We start from the raw sequence: 25,203 nt of genomic DNA, 5'->3' as shown, positions 1-25,203 counted from the left end.
ATCTGATTCTAGCTGGAAGACTGTCAGAAATCATGCATCACTTGTAGAACTCCCTGTATAAGCTGCTGGGTGCTGCTTACACCTGAAAAGCATTTTGATGTGAATTATTTTTGTTCCTTTCTTGAACTAAATGTTAAACTCTTATGAGGAGTTCAGTCTCCAAGAACAGTTCAGTTTGGGCCCATTAAGTGCCCTGTGTGGGTCTTAGGAGTCTAGTCATTATGAGGCCTGATGCTGGTAGAATGATTGGATGTAGTAGATGCAACAGGAGTACAAGGGGAATAGAGTTTAGCATCAGTTTGCTCTGCTCCAGAATTTCCAAGCATTTCTTACCCTTCTTATTGTTTCTCTTTGTAACATTGAAGAACACAAACATGGTACAAGAAACACGCATATATATGACATTCACATTTCAGCTATTCATAGAATCATAGAATCGTAAAGGTTGGAAAAGACCTCTAAGATCATCTAGTCCAACCATCCTAATTGTTATTCATCTAAACTCCTTTTATATTCAATGGAGAGAAGCTGGCATTTTGAGGTATGACTCATCTGGTCCCTTTTATACATCTTAGGATGAGATGAATCACATCCTAGAAAACACTGTTTCACTCCAGCGACTATAAATGAAGCCAGTATGGAAAGTCCAAATTTCATATTCCTGAAGTAATGAGAGAGGAACCCTGCTGGGGTCTTGACAGTAGAGAAGGCATAAGGGAATTAAAGAAACCTACTGAAATATTCATGAATTAATGATTCTGCCAGATATGGCTGTCATTTTAATATTCAGAGAGAAGTGACTCAGAGGAAATATGACATTTGCCTTTTAAGAAAAAGAGTGGTGATGAGTGAATAGAATTAAGAATTGTGAAGGAAGAGAAACTGGATATTTTCTGATTTTTAGCTGTTTTTAGGCTAATTATGCTCGACTTTGCTAACCATGCCTCTGGGTACACATTATTTATAGATTACAGTGAAAAGGTAAGGGTGAATGATATGGGCCATTCTGCATTAATTAATCTCTGTAGCAGCTGACAGAAATTTCTTCATCAAAAAGTGATTCCAAAATTATTTTATTCTGCCAATTGTACTTTGTTTGCAATACATGGGAATAAGATTAAGAAATTTAGCAGATTATTATATCTGATAGAGATCATTATTCCAGTTTCAATCAGCTGTCTTCCACTGGCAGTTTAAAGGACTGAGAGCTTTAAGGATCCTACTTATCCCTCTGATTGTTGGAATCTATCTTTCAAATCTAATCAAGGTTGAGTTTAGTGAATGTTTCCACAGCAGATTCAAGGTAAAATAATCTCTAACATGAAGAGCAGTAGCACACTCTACATTGTGCCACCTCTTCCGACATCCAGTGAGGGTACTGTTGCTGTCACAGATTTTTCAGTTGGTCTTTTGGAGTACTTCTCTACCATTTTTGAGAAATGTGGCCCTATGCCTTTTACCACTGGTGATTTATAAGCACTGCTGGTCCTAGTATTCTGAGTAGCAAAGCTCAGCTGGATGAAGCAACTGCAGCTTCTGTGAGTTGAAGACATATTTTGTCTTCATTTCCTTCATCTTTAACCAAGATCTGGTTGAATTTTAGCAAAAGGGAAAATTACTCTGTCATTCTAGCAAATATCAAGATTGTTTGGAAAAAAATGGAGTCATTATATATGTATCTTGTTTAAGGTGAAATGGACCATTACTTGGTGATGCATCAGCTGCGATGCAATGGGGTTCTAGAAGGCATCCGAATTTGCAGGAAGGGTTTTCCGAGCAGAATCCTTTATGCAGACTTTAAACAACGGTACGTCTTCAGTTATTACTGTCTGTTTATGTAAGAATTTGGTAAACCCAAAACTCAGGTGACAAATATGGTGACACCATGGAGAGACACCCTCTGACACAGACTAGTTTGGTGGCATTTGAGGAAACTTTATCATAAATATTATCTTAAGTCACTCCAGTCTTTTCTCTCTTTGATGAGACCAGAGATTTGTTGATTTGTCAGAACCTGTATCATTTCTGAACTGTAGTCATTGCCTATTGCTTCAAAATGCTTGTTGAATGAGTTAAGTGGCATTATAGATTACTCTTTATAAGTCTATGGGAGTCTTACAAAACAATATTAAAAAAATACGTCGACACAGTCTCCTTAGATTGCATTGACTAAGCATTCATAACTCCAAGTCTTTGTTGATGCTTTGTCACTGGCCTGCGTCCTGTAACTTGCTTTCTTGTCTTTAAAATGGAGACAATTAAACTGGCTTAAGTGAGTTCAGTTGCTATAAAGCGCTGAATCAGAACTGGGTACTATTGCTATTAAATGTACCAAAAAAAGCTCTTTCCCAGCAAAAAGACATAGTCTGTTTGGTTCTTCCTTCCCTTCCTGGCCTCTTTGGCAAAAAATTGATAATACTCCTTTTGCAACAAGAATATTCAGACTTTGAAGAAGTGAAGTCTGGAATGTAGGACTTGTTTGAATATGCCCTGCAACCTGATGCTTAATTCAATAAGGTATTAGCTGATAAAATGGTCAAATCATAATTTGATGTGACAAGTAACGGGGACGCTCCAAAGTGGTGATGGTCCAGAAACAAAAGTTGCTGTACAGTACAAAGGAAGTGTGCTGAGGTTCAGAGGAAACTACAGCAGAAGCCTAAAATACAAAATAAATGCATTGTGCCATTTTCATTATCTTGATTTTATATATTCTCTTATTTGACTACAAGAAGTGCCTCACTGTACAGTCACCCTTCATCATTTCTTAATCTGAGGAAACCCCTTTAGGAGAGTTAGGTAATCCTGTCCATGACATAGCATTACTTTAATCATTAAGCTACCTTGCAAAAGGCTAAGACTGCTGCTAGCAGTTAAAAAATAATACCGTGTCATTTTTAGTCCAAACTGAAGGATTCAGTAGTAGGACTTGTAGAGACAATGAGTTCTGCAAGATCTGTATTCCTTTTGGAATGCAGTTGATTTTTGTTAGCAGTTTTAATTCATCTTCCACTTTAAATAGCCTTATTCTGATCATGAAACAAGATGAGGAAAGAAAGTTGACATGTTCTCACTATGTTCTTCGTAATACCTGGACCTACAAATACTGTTAAATATTCACATTAATTTTGTATGTCATAACGTACTATACTGTTACAGAGCCAAAAAATTTCGCTGCAGAGTAATCATATCCCCTTGTCATCATATTCTGTTCAGCAAAGCCTGTCTAGGTTTCAGATGGTGTACTCAGCTGCTTTCAGACACCTCTGCTTCCAATCACATTATCCCATTATATACAGTAGCACCAGTTCTCCTCATGCTGTTTCTAACCAGTGCTTTGTAACCTGTCTTACAGGTACAAGATTCTTAATGCCTCAGCCATTCCAGAAGGCCAATTCATTGACAGCAAAAAGGCTTCAGAAAAGCTTCTTTCCTCCATTGATGTGGACCACAACCAATATAGATTTGGCCACACCAAGGTAAAGTCCTTGTGGAAGAGTGGGTATATTCATGACAAAAAGTACCATTTATTTAAAATATTTCTTGCATATAAAATCAGCCTGCATGGTGATTAGGAAACAACTGTGTGCACTATTAAATGAACATCATCATGTATGGCTCTCAAGCCACCTGTAAGTTACTTTATAGAGCCTTGACCATTGAGATACAAAAGGGTATGGCGAAAAGACGGAGTAAAATGTCATACTACGTTAACTTTGTTTTAGTAACTATCAACAAGCTAGGTCTTCCCCACCTTACTCTGGAGCATGCCTCAAATGACTTCACAACAGTGTGATTAGATCATACATAGAACGATTTGTCACGAAACATAGGAATATTGAGGATATGTACAGTGACTCAAAATCTCTCTAGCCACTAAACAGTTACTCTGCATGCTTTCTTCCAAAACTGCCTTTCATTACCCTATATCACATGCCAATAACTGTGTATCTGCCTAACCCTTAAACTGTTTATCCCTCTTTTATGTTCTAGGTGTTCTTCAAGGCAGGTCTCCTAGGACTCCTAGAAGAAATGAGAGACGAGAAGCTTGTGAGCCTCATCACTCATATGCAAGCTATGTGTAGAGGGTATCTCATGAGAATTGAATTTAAGAAGATGAATGCAAGAAGGTAATACATGAACACAGGGAGAGTCATATTGTGTCAGACCAAAGGTCCGGGACTGCAGCATCCCATTTCAGACAAAAAAATCTGTCCTCAGTGAAGACATTTAGAAAGGTTAGGGGAAACAGAAAAAGCAGAAACTAATACTTTCCTTGTTTCAACATTCCAAATTCTGGCAATGGCAGTTTAGTAGTTGGACTGAGCATCTGGACCATGATACTTAACAGTGAGCCCTTCTTCTAGGAAGTAATAACCTTTAGAATCATTTCCAGCCTTTACAGAACCCTGTGATGGAGATAGACAAACCTTAGTACTAGTTCAGTTGGCTGTTTGGAACATTCTGTCTGACAATTTCATTAAATCACATCAGTTTGTAACGAATGGATTCATATTCTGCTCTACTTCTCTTCAGTTTTATTTCATTGCTTCATTTCTGTCTAAGATGAAGAATTCTAACTTGTACAGAGAAGGTACATTGTGTGGAACAGTTGAGAATATACTCTTTTCATTTCTATCCTTTTGAGGTGGAACAATTCATGCAAAATTTGGAGTGTAGGAGCGGCAGCACTGGGCACACCAAGCAAATTGTCTCAAATATTTTTGAGAATTGAAAGCTGTTTAGGGGGAGCAATGATTACATAGAACCCAAGGAGCACCATAGGATGCTCTCTGCTGACTAGTAGCTTTTCTCTGTAATACCCTACCATATATGTTTAGCTCAGGGGCTTCCCGAACCAGGGATAGTTTATAAGAATTCAATAATCCTTACTGGATTTCTCTGCAATGTACCGGCAAAGCTGCCTTGAACAAAATCCTTTGGCATTCAATAGAGACACTGAACATCTGGAGCTGGAGGGGACCACAAGAACCACTGAGTCCAACCCCTGGCTCCACACCCTGCTCCTCCTGCTGCAACCCTCGCCTGCACTGCTGGCACTGCAGATGGAACACAGCATGCTGGGCCCATGGTGGCTCGTTGTGCCCTGGCCTTAAGGGCATGGTTGGAGAGCCAGAGCCAGGGCTGTTGTACAGCCAGGGGCTGGAGCTGCCATAGTAAAACTTCATTGTTGTTTTCAATTTGCGTCTTAGTAATTTCTAATACTATAGTTGTTGTTTTTGCGGACCCAAAAGTAACAAGCCACTGTTTCCACAATTTACAGTAACTCCCATGTCTATAGTCTCAACATGAATGTCAGTTTTCACTCTGGTCTTCACCAGAGCACTTGCACTTTGAGATTATCAGACAACATGACAGAGAATTTTAGCTATTTAGAAGTTCTCCCTGTTATGCCCAGACGTAGCTATTGTTCATGCTGCTGAGCCAGGCATTCAGCAGTCCAGCACCTAGAAATGACTTTAATAAGCACAAGAAAGTTGAGATAAAAAGTATCACACAAAAATTCCCTGAAAACAGTGCTGATGCTGTGTTACCAATAACAAGAATCTGTTTCTAACCCAAGTCTCTCCAGTCTCATAACCTGTATTATTTTCATGCATTTTCAGAGAATCCATTTATATAATCCAATACAATGTTAGAGCATTCATGAATGTCAAGCACTGGCCCTGGATGAAGCTGTACTTCAAGATGAAGCCCATGTTGAAGAGTGTAGAATCTGAGAAGGAGATGGCCAACATGAAGGAAGAGTTTGAGAAGACCAAGGAAGAGCTGGCAAAGTCGGAGGCAAAGAGGAAGGAACTAGAGGAGAAAATGGTGACCCTGTTGCAAGAGAAAAATGACCTGCAGCTGCAGGTTCAGTCTGTGAGTAACCTCCATTTTCAGGTTCACCCCCACTTCCTCTTTTTCTACAGCTATTTCCATTCTCTTTTCCATTGTCATATGTAAACAGACAGGTAACAGGGCCACATTCTCCACTGACTTATCATCTTGGTCTCCACTGACTTATCATCTGGTCTTGTCATCTATGCCTAAGCAAAGTGTGTACAAAGCATATAGATAATATTACCACCATTATGAAAAAGGGAAATTCTGACCGAAATCAAGTGTGAAGCCACTTTGCCATGGGTGTACAACATGCCCCTAGCTGCATTCTCTGGATCTGGATGAAATACAGCATGTTTCCTCAATTGCTGACTATTATAATGTGGAGCCAGAGGTGAGACTGCTTTTCTGTCAGAAACAGCAGTGAAAGTATGGAACAAAGACTGATGCTTTTCAGCTGCAACAATACTGAGCAGAGACTGAATTTGTGCAAGACAGGAATACTGTCAGCTATTACAAGGTAGTAAGATACTTTATGGCCAAGGGCTGTCTGGTGCAAGTGGAACTGTCACTTGACTCCATGTGCTCTCGAACTAGCTGGCTTTGGACAGTTCTGTATTATTTCAAGCCCTAAGACAATCACTGTGCATGTTGAAGGATAGATTCCTTCCCTGAATCCTTCTTCAGCACTTCAACTTAACATCGCTCGGTTTTCTGAGTTCATTTGCATCCTTTTTGGTTCTTACTGTCCCATTCTCCAGTGCCAACCTACTCTATAAATATTTTGGGCTTCATGGTAACATCTTCGCATAGAAAGTATGTGAAAAAAAGCAAGAAGCCCAGGTTTAGATTCCAGGTTAGGATTCCACTCAATGCACTCCATAGTTTCAGATTTCAGAGCATAAAAAAAGTCTTGAGATATGATTGTTTCCATTAGAGTGTTGTCTGCCTCTCTCTTGACTCACAGTTTCTCACTGTTTCATCTCTGGAAGAGCCATTTCAGTCTGCTTTTTAAGTCCCATTGCTGTGTGAATTTCAGTCAACTCTACTTGAAACACTCCTCATAAGCCATTTTCTCTATGTTTTTCCTCAGAAAATATGCATTCAGTAGCAGTAGTTTTGAGTGCCTCATGAGTTTCAGTATGAATTTGAGAGATAACATCTGTTGTTACTGCAGTGATGTCTTTCGTCCATGACTCTTCTGGGAAGCAAACATATACCTTTTCTGGTATTCTGCTTAGAATACATCACAGTAGCATTAATTTGAGTAGCATTTTATCCCTCAATCACGTTATCACGTTGCTCAAAATGTTAGTTATAGTAGAAATTAGAGGCTAAACTTTAGGTTAAGCAATGCTGTTTTGCCGTGAACCCAATCCCATTTTGGCTGAGAGAGGTTAGACAATGCAGAGAGCCAGGAAGCCTCGTGTGAATTAGGGGGCAGAAGGAGTTAGGAAAGAGACAATCAGACCTGTGTCATTAGAGTTGGAGGAGCTTATTATAGATAGAATCATCCAACATTATGAAAGATGACTTTCAAATGCCTTATGTTTTACAAATCCGCATGTAGGCTCATGCTTCCATGACATCCAGTTTGCTGACCCACCTGTTTGTATCACTGGTATCAAACCACCTGACCAGCTTTAAGGAAGGGCTTCTGTTGTGGGATTATGGTTCACTTTCCTAAGCCATGACCAAACAGGGCGATCTTCCCATGATTGGATCCTTTGCATTACTTCCAAACTGCATAGGAAATTTTACCCTGGCTTGTGCAGTTCATTTCCTGGAGGTGGCGCTTGAACAGCATATGTTGCTTTTCGTCATTTGTATGGTAAATGTAACACGTCTTCAATGTTTTCTGACAGGAGAGCGAAAATCTAGCTGATGCTGAAGAGAGATGTGAAGGTCTCATCAAAAGTAAAATTCAGCTGGAAGCTAGAATTAAAGAACTTAATGAAAGAATGGAGGATGAAGAGGAGATGAATGCTGAATTGACAGCAAAGAAGAGGAAACTAGAGGATGAGTGCTCTGAGCTGAAGAAAGATATTGATGATCTTGAACTGACTCTGGCCAAAGTGGAAAAGGAAAAGCATGCAACAGAGAATAAGGTGATAGACGAATCAGGGAATTATCCTTCCCCAGGCAGTTTTCCCAGACAGGTTTCAGTTTTGTGGGATGTTTCAGAGTTTTACTAAGTGCTCTCAATGGAAGTGGTACGTGCCCAAGGCATAAGGAGATATTGCCATTTAATTGCCTGTAACAGAAGAAATTTTACTAAAATTATAACTTCCTGCTAGGAAAAATATTTTTTTCGTGGCATTTCAAAAAAAGTTAACAGCTTGTTGAGGTGTTTGATGGAGATTTCCAGGCATAAGGAACCGATGTCTCTCCTGTGAATAGAGAACTAGTATGTTTGTGAGTGGCTCAATAGAGAATGGCTGTTTAGATTCTTTCCCTCAGTGAATGAGGGAAAATGTTTTCTTATAATTCTCTTGTATTTAAGAAGCCCAGATCTCAGCGAGGATGGCTATCCTTTCCTTCCATTGACTTGATTACATGATGAGAGTTCCTGAATTCTAAGGATCAGGTTGTCACTAGCTGATTTATCTCCTAGTAAAAGAACTGATCTCTTTACACGTGTCTCAACAGTCCATGTGACAAGTCACAACTGAAATCTTAGAATTCAAAAGCCTGTGTCTGTGGTGACAGCGTTCAGTCCTGCTGTGGAAATAATACTAGCACAGATGTAATTACATGTTGAGGTTCCCTTTACTGACATCACTGAAAACACTACTGGATTCTAAGTTTGCAATTTCAGACACGTTGGACATTTCTATGCTAATGTTTAGAGGAAATGTAGATGGTGCTGGGTCGTAAGATAAGGACCACATAGCTTAAGCACCTAGCAGAGTGGACTTTCCTTATTGCCGCTGTCAGTCTTTCCCATCTGAATGAGAGAAGTGGGAAGCAAACATCAGGCAGACTCATGCAGAGAGGCTGATGTGTTTGAGATAAGGTTGTTGGTATGCGGTGCTTCATGAAGAGCAGAGAATAATTTTCCAAAATAAAGCCAGCAGAGCTGGTATGTCAACAGACATGTCAAGAGCTCTAGGCCTCAATTCATGATTATCTCTTCAAAGGCAGAAGATTCTCTGTATATTGTCAAGTTACTTTTAACTTTTATGGAAAATTTAACATACTTTTGGCTGTGATTTGCAATTGGTAGTATCTTCTAAATAACCTCACTTCCTGAGAAATTACAGCTGTGTGCCTTGCAAATGTATCACATGTAGAAAATGCATTTTTGGGGCAAGAGCAACTCAGAGGCCTTCAGTAAATCCAAGCAGCGTAATACTTGCAGATACAAGTGAATATCTAGCACACGTTCCACTATAAAAACAGTCAGAGTAGGGCTGGGAGTCAAGACAAACTAAAGCAAGAATTTTTACCACTGCTGGACCAGAGAGATATGGCAAGCATGGTACTGGTTACTACTGTCATCTTAAAAAATATAGACCTTCTGTGGAGATCACTTTGACTCCATCCGTGCAAGATTTTGCATAAGTGCTTTCACTGTGTTCTCAATCTGCCCTTTCTCATTACACCTCCTCATAGTATGGATGCTTGCCGCCTAATAGGTTAAGAATCTGACTGAAGAGATGGCAGCTCTGGATGAAAATATTTCTAAACTCACCAAGGAGAAAAAGGCCCTCCAGGAGGCACACCAGCAGACACTGGATGACTTGCAGGCTGAGGAAGACAAAGTCAGTACACTCACCAAAACCAAGACCAAACTGGAGAAGCAAGTAGATGATGTAAGACAAAAAAAAAAAAAAAAAAGAAATTGTGTAAATGGATGCTCTGACAGATCAGGAGAGTAGAAATCTGTAGCTGGGAGTGTAAACAACGTTTAGAACAGCCAAGGCAGCTCTAATAATTTTACCAAATAACTTACAGGCAGTTGATGGGGTGTTGTGTATGTTTTCCATCTTTTCTTGACTGTTTAATCTGTGTTCATCACTGGATATTTCAGCATTGTAGACTTTTGTATTGCACATTTTAACTAATTAGCTGCAGCAGCTACCTGTGGCAGTTTGAGGCTTGTTGCAGACCTATGTACTTTGTGGATATAATCCAGAAAGGTACGGACTCTGGGAAATTGTCAATATTATGCAGTCTGTATGCTAGGAACTACAGTCACTGGAAATCTTTAATTTATTTTCCAATAACTTGCATTTCAACTGTGCATGCCCAAGCTGTAACCAGCTTAACATCAGAAACCAAGCCCTGATCCTGTAGTGAGAGTGGGAGGAAATGACAATATATACAGGATCTGATTGTTTCCTCTAGTTTTTGATTTCCAACTCTAGTTAAGATTTTTACATCAATAATATTGACTGTTGACGTATATTTTATGTGTTTTGAAGTATGTTTTATGTGTTTTAGCTTGAAGGGTCTCTGGATCAAGAGAGGAAACAGAGAATGGACCTTGAGAGAGCAAAGAGAAAACTGGATGGGGATCTGAAAATGTCTCAAGATTCCATCATGGATTTGGAAAATGATAAGCAACAGATGGATGAAAGGCTAAAAAAGTATTGCTCTGGGTTTTTATTCTCTGAATTCCAAAATTCATATTTTGTCTTAACTATATTGAATTCATGTTCTTGTTATTTAACAGAAAAGATTTTGAAATTAGCCACCTACAAAGTAAAATTGAGGATGAGCAGGCTCAAAGTTCTCAGCTGCAGAAGAAAATCAAGGAGCTTCAGGTAAAGTCTAAAGATTATTGATATTATCGAACAGATTGGAAGAGACCTCTGCAGATCATCTAGCCCAACCATCCCTAAAGCAGGCTCCCTACAGCAGGTTGCACAGGAAAGCGTCTGGGAAGGCTTGAATATCTTCAGAGGAGACTCCACCACGTCTCTCGGCAGCCTGTACCAGTACTCTGTAATCCTCACTGCAAATAATTTTTTCCTTGTGTTCAAATGGAAATTCCTGTTTTCTAGTTTGTACCCCCTGCCCTTATTTCTGTCACTGTGCACCACTGAAAAGAGCCTGGCCCATCTGCTTGGCTTCTACTCTTTACGTAGTTATAAGCACAGATAAGATCCTCTCCTCTAGATTGAAGAGCCCCAGGTCTCAGCCTTTTCTCATAAGGGAGATGCTCCAGTCCCTGACCATCTTTGTAGCTCTCCCCGGACTCTCTCCAGTGGTTCCCTGTCTGCCTTGAACTGAGGAACCCAGAACTGGACACAGTACTCCAAATGTGGCCTCAGAGGGGCAGAGCAGAGGAGAGAACCTCCCTCACCCTACTGGCCACATTCTTTGTAATGCACCCCTGGGTCCTATTGTCCTTCTTGGCCACGAGTGCACACTGCTGGCTCGTGGCCAACCTCTTGTCCACCAGAACACCCAGGTTCTTCTCCACAGAGCTCCTTTCCAGCAGGCCAGCCCCTGACCTGTAGTGATGCATACAGTTATTCCTCTCCAGGTGCAAGACCCTACACATGCTCTTGTTGATCCTCATCAGGTTCCTCTGTGCACAACTCTCAGCCTGTCCAGGCTTTGCTGAATGGCAGTATAGTCTTCTGGTGTGTCAGATCCTCCTCCCAGCTTTGTATCATCAGCAAATTTGCTGAGGGTGTACTCTATCCCTTAACCCAGGTCACTGATGAAGATATTAAAAAAGAGGAGATCCAGTACTGACCCTTGGGGAACACTGCTAGCTAAAGACCTCCAAGTAGACTATGAGCCACTGATCACAACTCTCTGAGCACTGCCAGTCAGTCATTTCTCAATCCAACTCACTGTCCACTCACCTATTCCACAGTTCCTAAGTTTACGTTCACTGTTGCTCCAGAACTGAGTATTGAATGTCCTAGGACACAATTCAGTGAAATTTCTTGCAGTGCTTCACTCCCCATGTTGATATCATGAAAGTTTATGTTTGCTCTTTGTTTCTTAAAGTTAATTTCAGGTATGTCTACTCAGAAGTTCTCATTTAACCAATTAACTCTCCTAGGCTCGAACGGAAGAATTAGAGGAGGAAATTGAGGCTGAACGTGCAATCCGTGCAAAGACTGAAAAGCAGCGAGCTGACCTCTCCAGGGAGCTGGAGGAGATCAGTGAGCGCCTGGAAGAAGCAGGAGGGGCTACGGCAGCTCAGATCGATATGAACAAGAAGCGGGAGGCAGAATTTCAGAAGATGCGCCGTGACCTCGAAGAGGCCACGCTGCAGCACGAAGCCATGGCTGCTGCCCTGCGGAAGAAGCATGCGGACAGCACAGCGGAGCTTGGGGAGCAGATCGACAACCTGCAACGAGTCAAGCAGAAGCTGGAGAAGGAGAAGAGTGAGCTGAAGATGGAGATTGATGACTTGGCCAGCAACATGGAGTCTGTCTCCAAAGCCAAGGTTGGATTAAACATTTCTCGCCACTGCAGTTGTTCTTCGGAAAAATTAAATGAGCTGATAGATGCACTTTCTATGTCTTAACAGAGCAATCTGGAAAAAATGTGCAGAGCTCTTGAAGACCAGTACAGTGAAGTCAGAACTAAAGATGATGAGCATGTGCGGCTAATTAATGATATGAACACACAGAAAACACGTCTACAGACTGAGAATGGTGTGTCCTTTGATTAAATGTAATTGTCCTGTGCCAAGTATTTGAATATGCTGCCTGTATATTTTCTAATACAGTCGTCACTGGGTGATCTGAACAAAATTCAGACTGTAGAATTTCTTCCTGCTGGTATTCAAGGAAACTCCACACAAGGGAACAAAACCAAGCCAAAAGAAGTAGTCTCAATCAAAATGAATGTATGGGCCTGTGGTCAGTTCACTCAGTTTCCTTTGATGCTAGCATAGTGTTATCTTTGACAGCTTTTCCTACCTGGTGGGAATGAAATTATAGAACCACAGGATTCTTAGAGTTGGATAGGACCTTTAAAGGTCATCTTGTCCAACTCCCCTGCAATGAACAGGGACATCCACTGCTTGATCAGGTTGCTCAGAGTCTGGCCTTGAATTTCACATTAAATCTTGTAGTCTCTTTGTGTATGGCTAGCTTTTCTCATTTGTAAAAATTTCCTGTGTCTCATGTTTCTGTCTAAAAAAAGTGTTTACTTGTTAGGTGAACTAACTCGGCAACTGGAGGAGAAGGAGTCCTTGATTTCTCAGCTGACTAGAAGCAAACAGGCTATCACGCAGCAGACAGAAGAGCTGAAGAGGCAACTAGAGGAAGAAAATAAGGTGATTTGTTTTAATTTGGTCCAGAAAATTGTAAGATAAATCCATGTGATAAAAGAATAAATAAGAGCTCCTCTGAGAAAGAGACATTAATAGTGAAACTTCAGAACTTTGCCTTAGAGTATAATGCAAGAAGAGACATTAGAAATTAAGTAAGACAATTTAAGCTCTTCTTACCATGCTTTCTGAAGTTCAAATACAGGAGAAAAGTGTATGAGAATATCTGTATACATGCCTTACTGCTATGGGAAATCCCTGATTCAAAGAATACAGAAGCAGCCAAAAAATAAGAAAAAGAGCAGGAGTGAACTACCCAGGAGTAGAAATGACAACATGGTTTAAAGTCTTTTCCACCTGCAGACAAACACCAAATTCTACCTGAAAAGCTTACAGGGAAACTTTTGGAGAGATTATTCCCACCTTTCCCACTGCAGTATTTATGGTATCTTATCCTGAAGCTCTTGGTGCTGATGTGTTTAAGAGGGAGTGTCCCAGACAAACTGGACAAAATGGCCTGAACTTGATCTATCAGATCTGAAACACAGACTCCCAAATACTGTTGACTTTTTTTTCCTTCTCCGTAGCAATGTGGTCAGTGAGATGTGGAATTTTTATCAAAATGCAAATAAAGGTCCAGTCACAAATTGTTAGTGTTTTGACAATTTGTATAATTCTAATTATACAGGCCAAGAATGCCCTGGCCCATGCCTTGCAGTCTGCTCGCCATGACTGTGACTTGCTCCGGGAACAATATGAGGAGGAGCAGGAAGCCAAGGGTGAACTGCAGCGTGCTCTGTCCAAGGCCAACAGCGAAGTGGCCCAGTGGAGAACCAAATATGAAACGGATGCTATTCAGTGTATGGAGGAACTGGAGGACGCCAAGTATGTGGAGGGATGGTCTTGAGCAAGCAAAAAGATATTTAAGTAAAAATGTGAGAAGAAATTGGAGGAAATCATAACAAGCTTATAGTGGGAATGTGCACGACAGTGCACTTTGTAATGTGTTGAGAGTGAAAAGGTGGGGGGCAAGAAAAGATTTGAAGGAGAAGGAGTGGATGTTTGGGAGAGTCTCTGCAGAATGCAGAATTCCAGTGTATTAGCAATGGAGTTTAATATAATTGTTGAAAAATCATATTCTTTGCACTGGCAATATTGAAATTGTTTCTTTTTTCTCCTCTGATTCCACCACACATATCACCTTTCTCACAGATTTCTAGAGAATCCTCTTCCCAAGTTACCTGTATGTTCATATCTCCTTCTATGTGTTCTCCCAGCCTGTACACCACTCCAACATTCTTTGTGATCCCAGGCTCCTACTGATGCTCTCTGTTCACAATATCACAGCTTTCTATGCTGTCTCTCTCCTATGCCAAACTCCCTTCCTGTCCATTTTCTCAGAATGTCAGAATTTTCCTTTTCTCAGCACTGCTTGTCTCATTCTGCAGAAAGAAGCTTGCTCAGCGCCTGCAGGATTCAGAGGAGCAGATTGAGGCTGTCAATTCAAAGTGTGCTTCACTGGAGAAGACAAAGCAGAGGCTGCAGGGGGAAGTGGATGACCTCTTGATTGCCGTGGAGAGGTCGAATGCAGCCTGTGCAGCATTTGATAGAAAGCAGAAGAATTTTGACAAGGTTCATTCAGAAAGGCTACTAGATATGAGCATCATAAAAATTTGATAGGGCAGGCAAAATTCTGAAAGTATGAGAGTTCTGCACTCAATGTAAGATAAATGACATTTTATCCGAAGCAAAACTATGGTAAGGAGCATGCAACACAACATACAGTAATGAAAATGTCACAATGTGAGTAACCCCAGGTAACCACATCAAACAATAAAATAGCTTCCAATAGTTTTTAAAAAGCACAAAGTTTTCACAAGGGAGATTGGGAAGCTCTGTTTCAAGTGGAAGACCAAGCAGAATGAGAAAGTTTTCATATGCACACTAACTAGTCCTGACTTCCAGTATCTAAAGGGGGCTATAAGAAAGGATACAGACTCTTCAACAGGGTCTGTTGTGACAGGACAAGGGGAAGAGGTTTCAAGCTAAAATGGAGGAGATTTAGATTGGATATAAGAAAAAAATATATATATGGTAAGGGTAGTGAAGCACTGGAACTGGTTGCCCAAAGAGGTGGTGGATGCCTCTCCCTGGAGACATTCAAGATCAGGCTGGACCAGGCTCTGAACACCTGATCAAGCTGTAGATGTCCCTGTTCATTGCAGGAGGGCTGAACTAGATAACCTTTAAGGATCCCTTCCAAAGCAAATGGTTCTATGATTCTGATTCTATGACTTTTGGTTGATGCTCGTCTGCCAGCCTTGTATTTGGGTTAGGAATAGCCTCAGCCTCCTTAATCAGTTCACTGCTTTTAATAACATTACTTAAAAATTCAACACTGTTTGCCCAAGAGATGCCCTGTGTACGTGAATGAATTGGGTGAGTGTGCTAAAGAAGATGCCCTGCAGGGCTGTGCAGGAGAAAATAGGCAGAAAATGATCTTTCTTGTTGAGCTGAGCACGAGACCACTGACTCCTGCAATAACAAAAAGGCTCACATAGCCTCATTCAAGCTAACCACGTTGAGTCCAGGTTGCTGTCAGATCAAATGCCTACCTGTGAGGGTATGTAATAGTACTATCTGAAGAGGAAAATTTAAGTAGCTGCCACTGAAACAGTCAAAGTATGTGTACCAATGAATGGATTGCCACAGGCAGCGATCAGTGCAAAGTGAAAGATTGCAATGCAAACCATGTCTCTTAGGTTCTTATACTATAAATGTGCAGGGACAGGAGTGTTGCAAAATGGACCATTCTTAGACACTGATAGTTCCTGTCACTGCAGGTCATGGCTGAATGGAAGCAGAAGTACCAGGAGAGTCAGGCTGAGCTGGAAGCTGCTCAGAAGGAGTCTCGCACCCTTAGCACTGAGGTCTTCCGGATGAAGAATGCCTATGAAGAAGTGCTTGACCAGGTTGAGACTGTCAGACGGGAGAACAAGAACCTTCAGCGTAAGTTCAAATCTCTGTTGGCCTGGGATCCACAATGAACCCAGAGATGCTTCTATGTTTCTGGTGCACCAGAGCTCTGCCTCTTCCCAAGCTTTTGTTTCTTATGGTTTTCCCATAAAACTCAGGTTAGGTGACTTTCTTTCCTGTTCAGATGAACACTAGGTCAGCTACGAGCACGTGCCTACAGCTCGTCAGAGTATCCCACTTCTTCAAGGTTTCTGCTGCCATCACTGCATTTCCCCTCCTCCACAACTTTATAATCCCATTCATGGATAGGGACCAAATTAACTGAATCTGCAGAAATGATGATGAAAACAGTTACTCGTTTTTTTCAGACCACTTCAATCACTGCCATTAGAAAAAACTTGGAGGGTTGTTTTCTATTTCCTGATTGGAGCACTGAGCAGCTGTGGCACAACAGATTGGCATTTAATAAGTGAACTAACTGTGTAAAGGAAACGGAATTCAGTTCTTTTTTGTGGAGATGAATGTTCCCTGGGGAGTATTTTAGAATAAAATCAAACAGGACCGTCTCTGGAGTAATTTCAGTATCCAGAAGGAACTGATTGCTCTCTGAGCTCTCTCCCCTTGGTTCCCCTCGTTTTTAAACTTGCACATTGAACTGGAAATAGCAGGTAATCAGAAATAAAGACTGCACGTGATACAAGACCTGTTATTTCTTCTCACTGTCACTTCCTAGTATATTATTATCTCTTCCATCATTCCCACTGCCAAACAGCAATTGCAGGTGCCAATGACAACATTATTTAAGATGAACTCAGTGTGCATTTTCTGTGTTTCAGAGGAAATTTCTGATCTTACTGAACAGCTTGCTGAAGCTGGAAAAGCTAATCATGGACTGGAGAGAGCAAAGAAGCAAACTGAGCAAGAAAAATGTGACCTTCAAGCAGCATTAGAAGAAGCAGAGGCAAGTGTCTCAGTAAGAGGGCTTGTTTTCAGAGAGACCGTGAATAGAGAAAATTTGGAGATTATATACTCCCATTTATCCTGATAATGCCATGAAGGTCCGGTATGAGATCACAAGCAGAACAAGTAAAAGGGACTGCCCCTCTCCTGTACCAATGTGGCACAGCTTCTTGTGCTATCATGTGCAAAAAACTCAGTCCCAGGCTAAAACTGAATTCATTTTGCACTACTAGTTCAATTTTTTCTCCTCTGAAAGGGTACAGAAAGATCTTTTCTGTTTCAAAAATCTGACAATTCTTGTTCCTTAGTCAAATTGCATTAGGTTACTCAGAGCCTTGTTTAATTGTTCTCTTTAATTTCTGAGGAAGGAGATTTCGTAGTAATTCTGGACAACCTTTGCCCTTGTTGCATAGAATCATTAAGGTTGGAGAAGACCTCTAAGATCATGTAGTCCTTTTGCCCCCCCCCCCCCCACCAATATTGCCCAGTTAACCTTGCCCCTAAATACTATACCTACCCTTTCCTTAAACACCTTCAGGGCCAGTGACTTCACCACTTCTGTGGGCAGCTTGTGCCAGTGCCCAACCACTCTTTCTGAGATGAAATTCTTTCTAATATCTAACTTGAACCTCTTCTGTGACAACTTGAGGCCATCACTTCTCATCCTAGCATTAGCCACCTGGGGAAAGAGAATGACCCCCACCTCACCACAACCATTTTTCAGGGAATTGTGGAGAGCGATAATGTCACCCTGGGCCACCTCTTCTCCAAACTAAACAATCCAAGTTCCCTCAGCTGCTCCCCATAAGACTTGTGCTCCAGACCCCTCACCAGCTTCATTGCTCTTCTCTGGACACACTCCAGGGCCTCCAATTTCTTTCACATAGTGAGGGGCCCAAAACTGAACACAGCACTCAAGGTGTGGCCTCACCTGAGCCAAATGCAGGGGAACAATCACCTCCCTGCTCCTGCTGCCTACACTTTTTGCAATACAAGGCAGGATGCTGCTGGCCTTTTTGGTCACCTGGGTACACTGCTGGCCCACAATCAGACAAGTGTCGATCAACACCTCCAGGTCTTTTTCCTCCACACAGCTTGCCAGTCACTCTGCCCCAAGCCTGTAGTAATGCATGGGGTTGTTGTGACCAAAGTGCAGGACCTGGCACTTGGTCTTGTTGAACTTTATCTCACTGGCCTCATCCCAGCAATCCGGACTGTCCAGATCCCTCTGTAGGGCCTTCCTACCTCAAGACAGATCAACACATCTCCCCAGCCTGGTGTCATCTGCAAACTTACTGAAGGTGCACTCAATCGCCTTGTCCATGTCATCAGTGAAGATATTAAACAGGACAGGCTCCAATACCAACCCTGGGGAACACCACTCATGACCATTTGCCAGCTGATTTTAACTCCATTCACCATCATCCTCTGGGCCTGGCTCTCCAGCCAGTTTTTAACCCAGCAAAGAGTGTATCTGTCCAAGCCATGGACTGCCAGCTTCTCTAGGAGAATGCTGTGGGAGGCAGTGTCAAAGGCTTTGGTGAAGTCTAGGCAGACTACATCAACAGCCCTTCCCTCATCCAGCAGGTGGGTCACCCAGTTGTAGAATGAGATGAAATTGGTCAGGCAGGATGTGCCTTACATGAATCCATGCCTGATTACCTGGTTGTCCCGCACATGCTACATGATCGCACTCAAGATAATCTGTTCCATAACCTTCCCTGGCATCATTGTTATGGGGAAGCTTTTTTAAAATTACATGCAGTCAGGATTTCCCTTCTATCACCTTTTGACTGTTACCTTTTGTGATGTCCACTTCCAAGAAGAGTCTCATTTCATTTTCTCCCTAAGTCCCCTTTGAAAGGAAAAGGAATAAAAAGCATCTGACATCTATGATCTTGAGATCACACTAGATGAGAGGGAAGTAGACACAAGAGTTGTAGTGGCCATGAGAATCGATCTGCTCCAATTTCTATATGAAAGTGTCTGCAGTCTAATCCTGAATTAGTCACCATAGGATCCTTCTAGAGCCAAGAGGGAGAAATAGGTATCTTGGAGGGACTATTCTTAAAAGGGATGCCAAGGCTACATCAAATGCTTCATCTTCTCTATGTACTTATTTTTGTCCCCTGGTTGTAAAGACCCAGCCTCAAGCCATAACTCGTAAACATCTTAGTTTAGATGTTATTAGCATCACAGGAAAAATGCTATATGGAAGGGGAGAATGCCCACACAGTTGCCAGAGCTTCTCACCTTGGGCGGGACTAAGTGCAGAGTCCCTTAACAGAATTCAGTGTGAAGATGCAAGTGAAGGCAAACTTCTACTGAGCGTTATGCTTGGCTTTCCTGTCAATTTAATGTTTTCACATGTTTTGTTATCTCTGCGGTGTGAACATAACTCTCAGTGCCCAGACCTTGTGGTATTGGAGGTATTTTTCTAAGCAGACTTATTACAAAATTACTGATTACTATCCAGCTAAGGTATAAAAACTCCTGTATATAAGAAGAACAGTCTGCTTTTTCAGAGCTAGGCCTTTTCTAAAGCTCTACAGTAAGACAAACATGTCTGTGTTACTAACTGTGAAGTGTCAAAATTCTGCATGGGTCATTTCTCAGCAATGAACATTTCAGAGACAAGTAATATTATTTCCACACTACCAGGGCTCTTTAGAACATGAAGAAGGAAAAATCTTGCGTGTTCAGCTGGAGCTGAACCAAGTGAAGTCAGATGTTGACAGAAGGAGTGCAGAGAAAGATGAGGAAATTCAACAGCTGAAGAAGAATCATCAGCGGGTATTGGAGTCTATGCAAACAACGTTGGATGCTGAGATTAGAAGCAGAAACGATGCTTTGAGGCTGAAAAAGAAGATGGAGGGAGATCTGAATGACATGGAGATACAGCTGAGTCGTGCCAACTGTCAAGTAGCAGAGACACAGAAGCACCTCAAAAGCGTGCAAGGGCAACTCAAGGTAGGGACCACAAGGGCAACTGTCCAACAAGGTCATTGACACTCATTCTGCTTTCCTCTGAGTCTTATCATGCTTTCAACTTCAAAGGATTCTCAGCTCCATTTGGATGATGCTTTGAGAGAGAATGATGACCTGAAGGAGCAGCTTGCTGTGGTAGAGCGTAGGAATAATTTGATGATGACAGAACTTGAGGAGATGCGAGCTGCCCTCGAGCAGACAGAGCGAGCCCGGAAAGTTTCCGAGCAGGAGCTGACAGATGCCAGTGAGCGAGTGCAGATTCTCCATTCTCAGGTATTTGTTTTATAATATGAATGTTGGACTGGCATGAAATGGGATGGGAATGACCTGTCCTTGGACTGTCCCAACAGAACACAAGCCTCCTGAACACTAAGAAGAAACTGGAAGTGGACATTACTCATTTACAGAATGAAGTTGAAGATAGCATTCAGGAAGCCAGAAATGCAGAGGAAAAAGCAAAGAAAGCAGTCACAGATGTAAGTACTCTTGCTTGCCTCTCTTTAGAAAGGCAGCAGTGGGGTGGGAGAGAATTGATTCTTCAGTTTAGGAACAGAAAATATCAGTGACACACAAGCCCTCCCACCTGTGCCTTTTGCACAGCCTCTGCTCTACTGCTTGCCATGGAAGAACCTTTCAGACAAGTTAATCTACTCATGTTTTACTAGCAGTCTATACTGGAAAAGCATCATGTCTCCTCTTCCCAATACCCACATTCACTTTTGCTTCCTGGATAGATGTAATAGACAGCAAAAGCCAGATGGTGGCAAAATTGAAACAGGAAAAGAGTATTTTGGATGAAGTCCTATCTAGATATTACAGAAAAACAGGAGTTGAGACTAAAATCATACATACTTCTCTATGTAAGAAATATAAAAAAAATAAAAAGGGATAATAGAAATGTTTAATTTAAACAAGAAAACTGTTCACAAAAGAGTCAAGTGTTAGGACTGTCTAGAAAAGTTATATGAAAATAAAACAGAAAATGTTTACACTCTTGTATCACATTGTGGTGCACCTGAAGTACTGTGTGTAGTTGTGGTTTCTCCACAGTAAGAATTCTCTAGGTTCTCCTCTGACCTCCCTCCCCTTTTCATGAAACAGTGGTGGCAGCTATCCATCCCATAGTCTGAAGAGCCCAACAAGCACAAGCTCTTCATTGATGTTCAAGAGAATCTTGGAGTCATTACATTGGTAAATCTGCTTAGGAGTCTGAATGTCAGGCAAACTTAGGTACGAAATCATGATATATTCAAAACCAGCAGAGTGCTAGTTGGTGATACTTCAAGGTGCCACTAACTTCCGCTTTCACTTAAAAATGAGCTTTGACTCCTTTGTCATTTGGCTGCCTTATTTTTATTCTTATCAACTCTGCCTGCCTTCCAAGGCAGAGTAGCTTTTGAAATACAGATATCAAGAAATTGTGGTCCTCATTATATGACAGACCCTTAACACAATAATAGGCAGCTGACTGAGTATGTGGAGAGTCATTCACCACTGTGAAGCTGAGCATTGTTCCCGAAGAGAGCACAGAACTGCCAGTGATGTGGAGATGTATTCATAACGTAATTCTGCGCTACAACCAGGCAGCCATGATGGCAGAAGAGTTGAAGAAGGAGCAGGACACCAGTGCCCACTTGGAGAGGATGAAGAGGAATCTGGAACAAATGGTGAAGGACCTGCAGCACCGTCTGGATGAAGCTGAGCAGCTGGCACTGAAGGGTGGAAAGAAGCAACTCCAGAAACTAGAGGCGAGGGTATGGTGGAGACTGGGGTAGACTAACATCAAGGTGTTTAGCTGGACCTTGGCTGCTAGAATCTCTTTGGAAGGTTACAGCAGGGATATCCATCAGTTTTGATGAGAGTTACACTTAGTGAAGTGCTGCACTGCAAGTAAGGATCTTGATAATGACCTCATAAAACCTGAATGAAATGGGCAAAATGGTGGCAGATGAACACCATTATAGGCATACATCTAGAGAAAAATAGTTTAGGACATATTTACATGGGGATGAACTTGGAACTAGCAGCTACAGCTCAGCAAGAAGAGATCTCAATACATGATGTGTCTTAGAAACTGTGTTCTCAATGTGCAGAAGAAGCAGAAAGCTAAATTAAAGAAGAAATGGGCTTTACTGGGAAATGTAGAGACCAAAGATGGAGAGTATCACTTGCCTCTATATGTACATTGTGCAGTTCTGGTGTCTGCATCTCAAGAAAGACCCGTAGCTTAGAGAAGGATCCGTAGTTAGAGAAGCATCCAGGGAATGGCAGCAGAGGGGTGAGAAATTTTGATGAGAATCAAACAAAGCTAGGACTCTTCAGTTTGGAGAGGAGATGACTGAGAAGAACGCAATCAAAATTTACAGAATCATGAAAACAGTAAACAAGATGAGTTTTGGGGTGGTTAGCAATCAAAATACACAGTATCTGTCTGTGATTAGACAAATACTAGAAGTAAGAACATGTGATGCAGATCATGTGATTTTTACTCAGAAGTCAGTTTAAAACTAATAAAGTACTTTACAGACTAGGCAGTGAAATTCTGGAACTTGCTGCCACAGGAGGCTGCAGAAGCAGCTGGTGGAAAGTTCAAAGAGGGATTAGAAATCAGCAGGTTTATAAACTCAGGGGAATGGGTACAGATATGCCACCTGAAACCCATAATCTAGTGAGTGTGGAAGCTGGGCAAATGTGAGGAGAGTAGACAGCAACCAGGCTTCCATGCTGTCCCTAAATAGCAGCTGCTCTAGACACTCAGAGACAGAGCACTGGGCTAGATGTAGCATTTGCTTGCCTCACTGAATCAGTCTAAAACTACTTCTCTTCCAAGATACAGCACAGCTGATGGGGAGTTAGGTGTTCTTGGTTGTGAAATGAAATATACACAGAAAAAGAAAATAATTGGCATCCAGATTTGACTCACATATACTGCAGAACAGAAATAGAGCTATGGGAGCCCTCATCAAATGGGTAGTTGCAGGCTATTGATGAGGGCAAGCTGGATTAGAAAATTACAAATGAAACAAGATGTTCCCCATTTCTCTGAACAATGCGGACAAAACCCTCCCTCCCCCATTTCAGTTTCCTCTTCCCTGACAGATTTAAGTCTAATTTTGGTAAAGGCACCACCAGGTATACAAAGCTAAGTTCCCTGTAAAAATAACTGTGGAGTCACACACTATAACATTACTAATGTAGTGTGGTGAGCAGGTTTAGCTAGTCTAATCCCAGTAAGCAGCTGCAGGAAGCTGCTCTGCACTGCCGGTTTCTCTGCAGGCCTTAGTCCACAGAACCCTGGATCCTGCAGCAAGATCAGCAGCTATTCCTGGCAGCTTCCTGTCTTTATCGTGGTACTGTGTTTCAGATTCATGAGTTAGAAAATGAGCTTGACATTGAGCAGAAGCGAGGAACAGAGTCACTGAAAGGTGCTCGCAAGTATGAACGAAGGCTGAAGGAGCTCACTTACCAGGTATTACAAATACTCTGCGTTCTTCTTTATCTTTCTTGTATTCTACGTGCATCACCTTTAATTAATTATTTTTCACTTCCCACAGTCTGAAGAGGATAAGAAAAATATTCTCCGGCTCCAGAACCTTGTGGACAAGCTGCAGTTAAAAGTGAAAGCATACAAGAAACAGGCTGAGGAAGCTGTGAGTGCAGGACTCTTTAAGTCCTTTTAGGCTCTGGATGGAGATTTCCAAAAAGTCTAGGCTCCTACATTTGTTGAAATAATTGAATACTCAGTTTGATGGAGCAGTGGGGGCCATTGCCTTTGAATAGTGCTTATTTTTAAAGAGTTCTGGCACACAACAGAGCAGGCACAGTTGTAGTTATCCTGGCATCGTCACACTTCTGGGACCACACCAGCCAGTTTTCCCAGTGCTCAAGTTGTTGGTAGTACTAGATGGAAATGTATTGAGTGCTGGTAATGCAAGGGTGGAACTGTGAGGCTAACTCTAGTAGGTGATGTTAGAATGGAGTTGGTGCAGGGTGTTAATTGGAACAGGGCAGTGCCAGGTTGTGTGCATGCTACTGAAGGCACTGTGACTTTCAGGAGGAACAGGCAAGCACTAATCTCTCACGATGCCGCAAGACCCAGCATGAGTTGGAAGAGGCTGAAGAACGAGCCGATATTGCTGAATGCCAGGTTAACAAACTGCGAGCCAAGAGTCGTGACATCGGAAGACAGGTGAGTTGGAGTGCTGCAGAGAAGGACCCTTCCTGTGCATCAAGGGCCACAAAGATCTCTGCTCAAACACCTGGCAGCCGCAGCTGTATTCTTCCAACTGTTATATTGGAGTGTCAGCATGAAGGAAGGCCAGAGTTGGCATTTACTCAAAACCGGTGGTTTTGAAAACCCTTTTGGTGCCTCCCGAGATATGTACCAGTTGTGATCTACTGTGGGAGTCCAGGGTTCTCATCAGAATTGGGAGATAATAATTTCTGCCGGTAATATGGCATAACGTGCAACATCCACAGACCTGAAAAAGCCCCACAAGTAATTCTGTTACACCAGTAACTTGTGCATTATCTTCCTTCTTTTTTTTTACATTTAGAAATCAGAAGAATGAGGTCCCTGAGCAGCGCTACAGCAAGCTCCCTGACACTGCACACTTCTATTCACACAACAGATATTCATTACCTGCTTCAAATCTCTTGGTGTGCATGTAACTTGTCTTTGATTGCTTCATTCTTAGTCAACCCTAAGTAGAAGCTGCAAGAAATAAAAAAAAACCTGCATGATGGTAAGGACTATCACTTTGTAAGGAGGTTGACAGTGTTTGTGAGTGGATGGAGCAGGCAGGCAACATTGACGAAGTATGGGTCACATCCCATACAGGGAAAAGGATTCCTGGGGTAACAGGACACCTCCACAGTTTCAACTTTGATGCTTTAGAGAAATTAACAGTTAAACAGGAAAAAATAAAGCAAAAATCTCTCTGTAAGGCTGCAGCAATACAACTTGCAACTGCTCCATTCTTTTGTCTGACTTAGCATGTCCCTGATACAGTCCTGCAGGAAGGCATCTGCTCCATACGGTGCCTGTGTGTGGCTATCTGCTGCGTGTGTGTGGAGTGCAGCCTCCTGGGGGGTGCAGGCCTGTGCTTTGTGGAAGAAGGAAAGGAGAGTGGCTGCACACAGCATGGGAATGTGGAGAGTGGGAACTGCCACGTGCGTGAGACACAGAG

The 25,203-nt window shown here is 41.9% G+C and overlaps 1 protein-coding gene across 1 annotated transcript in view; it reads left to right on the top strand.

The window, feature by feature from the left end:
- LOC110390918 (myosin-1B-like) overlaps positions 1–24,930 on the top strand; it is a 39,814-nt gene extending 14,884 nt beyond the window's left edge. Inside the window, exons 18-40 of the mRNA XM_021382499.1 lie at positions 1,690–1,807; positions 3,356–3,479; positions 3,994–4,130; positions 5,628–5,883; positions 7,710–7,952; positions 9,483–9,659; positions 10,291–10,436; positions 10,523–10,613; positions 11,870–12,259; positions 12,344–12,470; positions 12,978–13,096; positions 13,779–13,975; positions 14,539–14,722; positions 15,934–16,099; positions 16,903–17,027; positions 19,688–19,996; positions 20,084–20,287; positions 20,365–20,490; positions 21,598–21,768; positions 23,379–23,483; positions 23,569–23,664; positions 24,069–24,203; positions 24,571–24,930. Coding sequence (XP_021238174.1) covers positions 1,690–1,807; positions 3,356–3,479; positions 3,994–4,130; positions 5,628–5,883; positions 7,710–7,952; positions 9,483–9,659; positions 10,291–10,436; positions 10,523–10,613; positions 11,870–12,259; positions 12,344–12,470; positions 12,978–13,096; positions 13,779–13,975; positions 14,539–14,722; positions 15,934–16,099; positions 16,903–17,027; positions 19,688–19,996; positions 20,084–20,287; positions 20,365–20,490; positions 21,598–21,768; positions 23,379–23,483; positions 23,569–23,664; positions 24,069–24,203; positions 24,571–24,585 — 3,761 coding nt within the window. The 3' untranslated portion in view covers positions 24,586–24,930. The remainder of the gene's footprint in view (positions 1–1,689; positions 1,808–3,355; positions 3,480–3,993; positions 4,131–5,627; positions 5,884–7,709; positions 7,953–9,482; positions 9,660–10,290; positions 10,437–10,522; positions 10,614–11,869; positions 12,260–12,343; positions 12,471–12,977; positions 13,097–13,778; positions 13,976–14,538; positions 14,723–15,933; positions 16,100–16,902; positions 17,028–19,687; positions 19,997–20,083; positions 20,288–20,364; positions 20,491–21,597; positions 21,769–23,378; positions 23,484–23,568; positions 23,665–24,068; positions 24,204–24,570) is intronic.
- The last annotated feature ends 273 nt before the right edge of the window (positions 24,931–25,203 follow it).

This window comes from Numida meleagris, unplaced genomic scaffold (assembly GCF_002078875.1).
Source record: "Numida meleagris isolate 19003 breed g44 Domestic line unplaced genomic scaffold, NumMel1.0 unplaced_Scaffold249, whole genome shotgun sequence".
NCBI classification, from domain to species: domain Eukaryota; kingdom Metazoa; phylum Chordata; class Aves; order Galliformes; family Numididae; genus Numida; species Numida meleagris.
The sequence above is the reverse complement of the archived record's forward strand: the minus strand, read 5'-3'. Positions and strand labels throughout refer to the sequence as shown.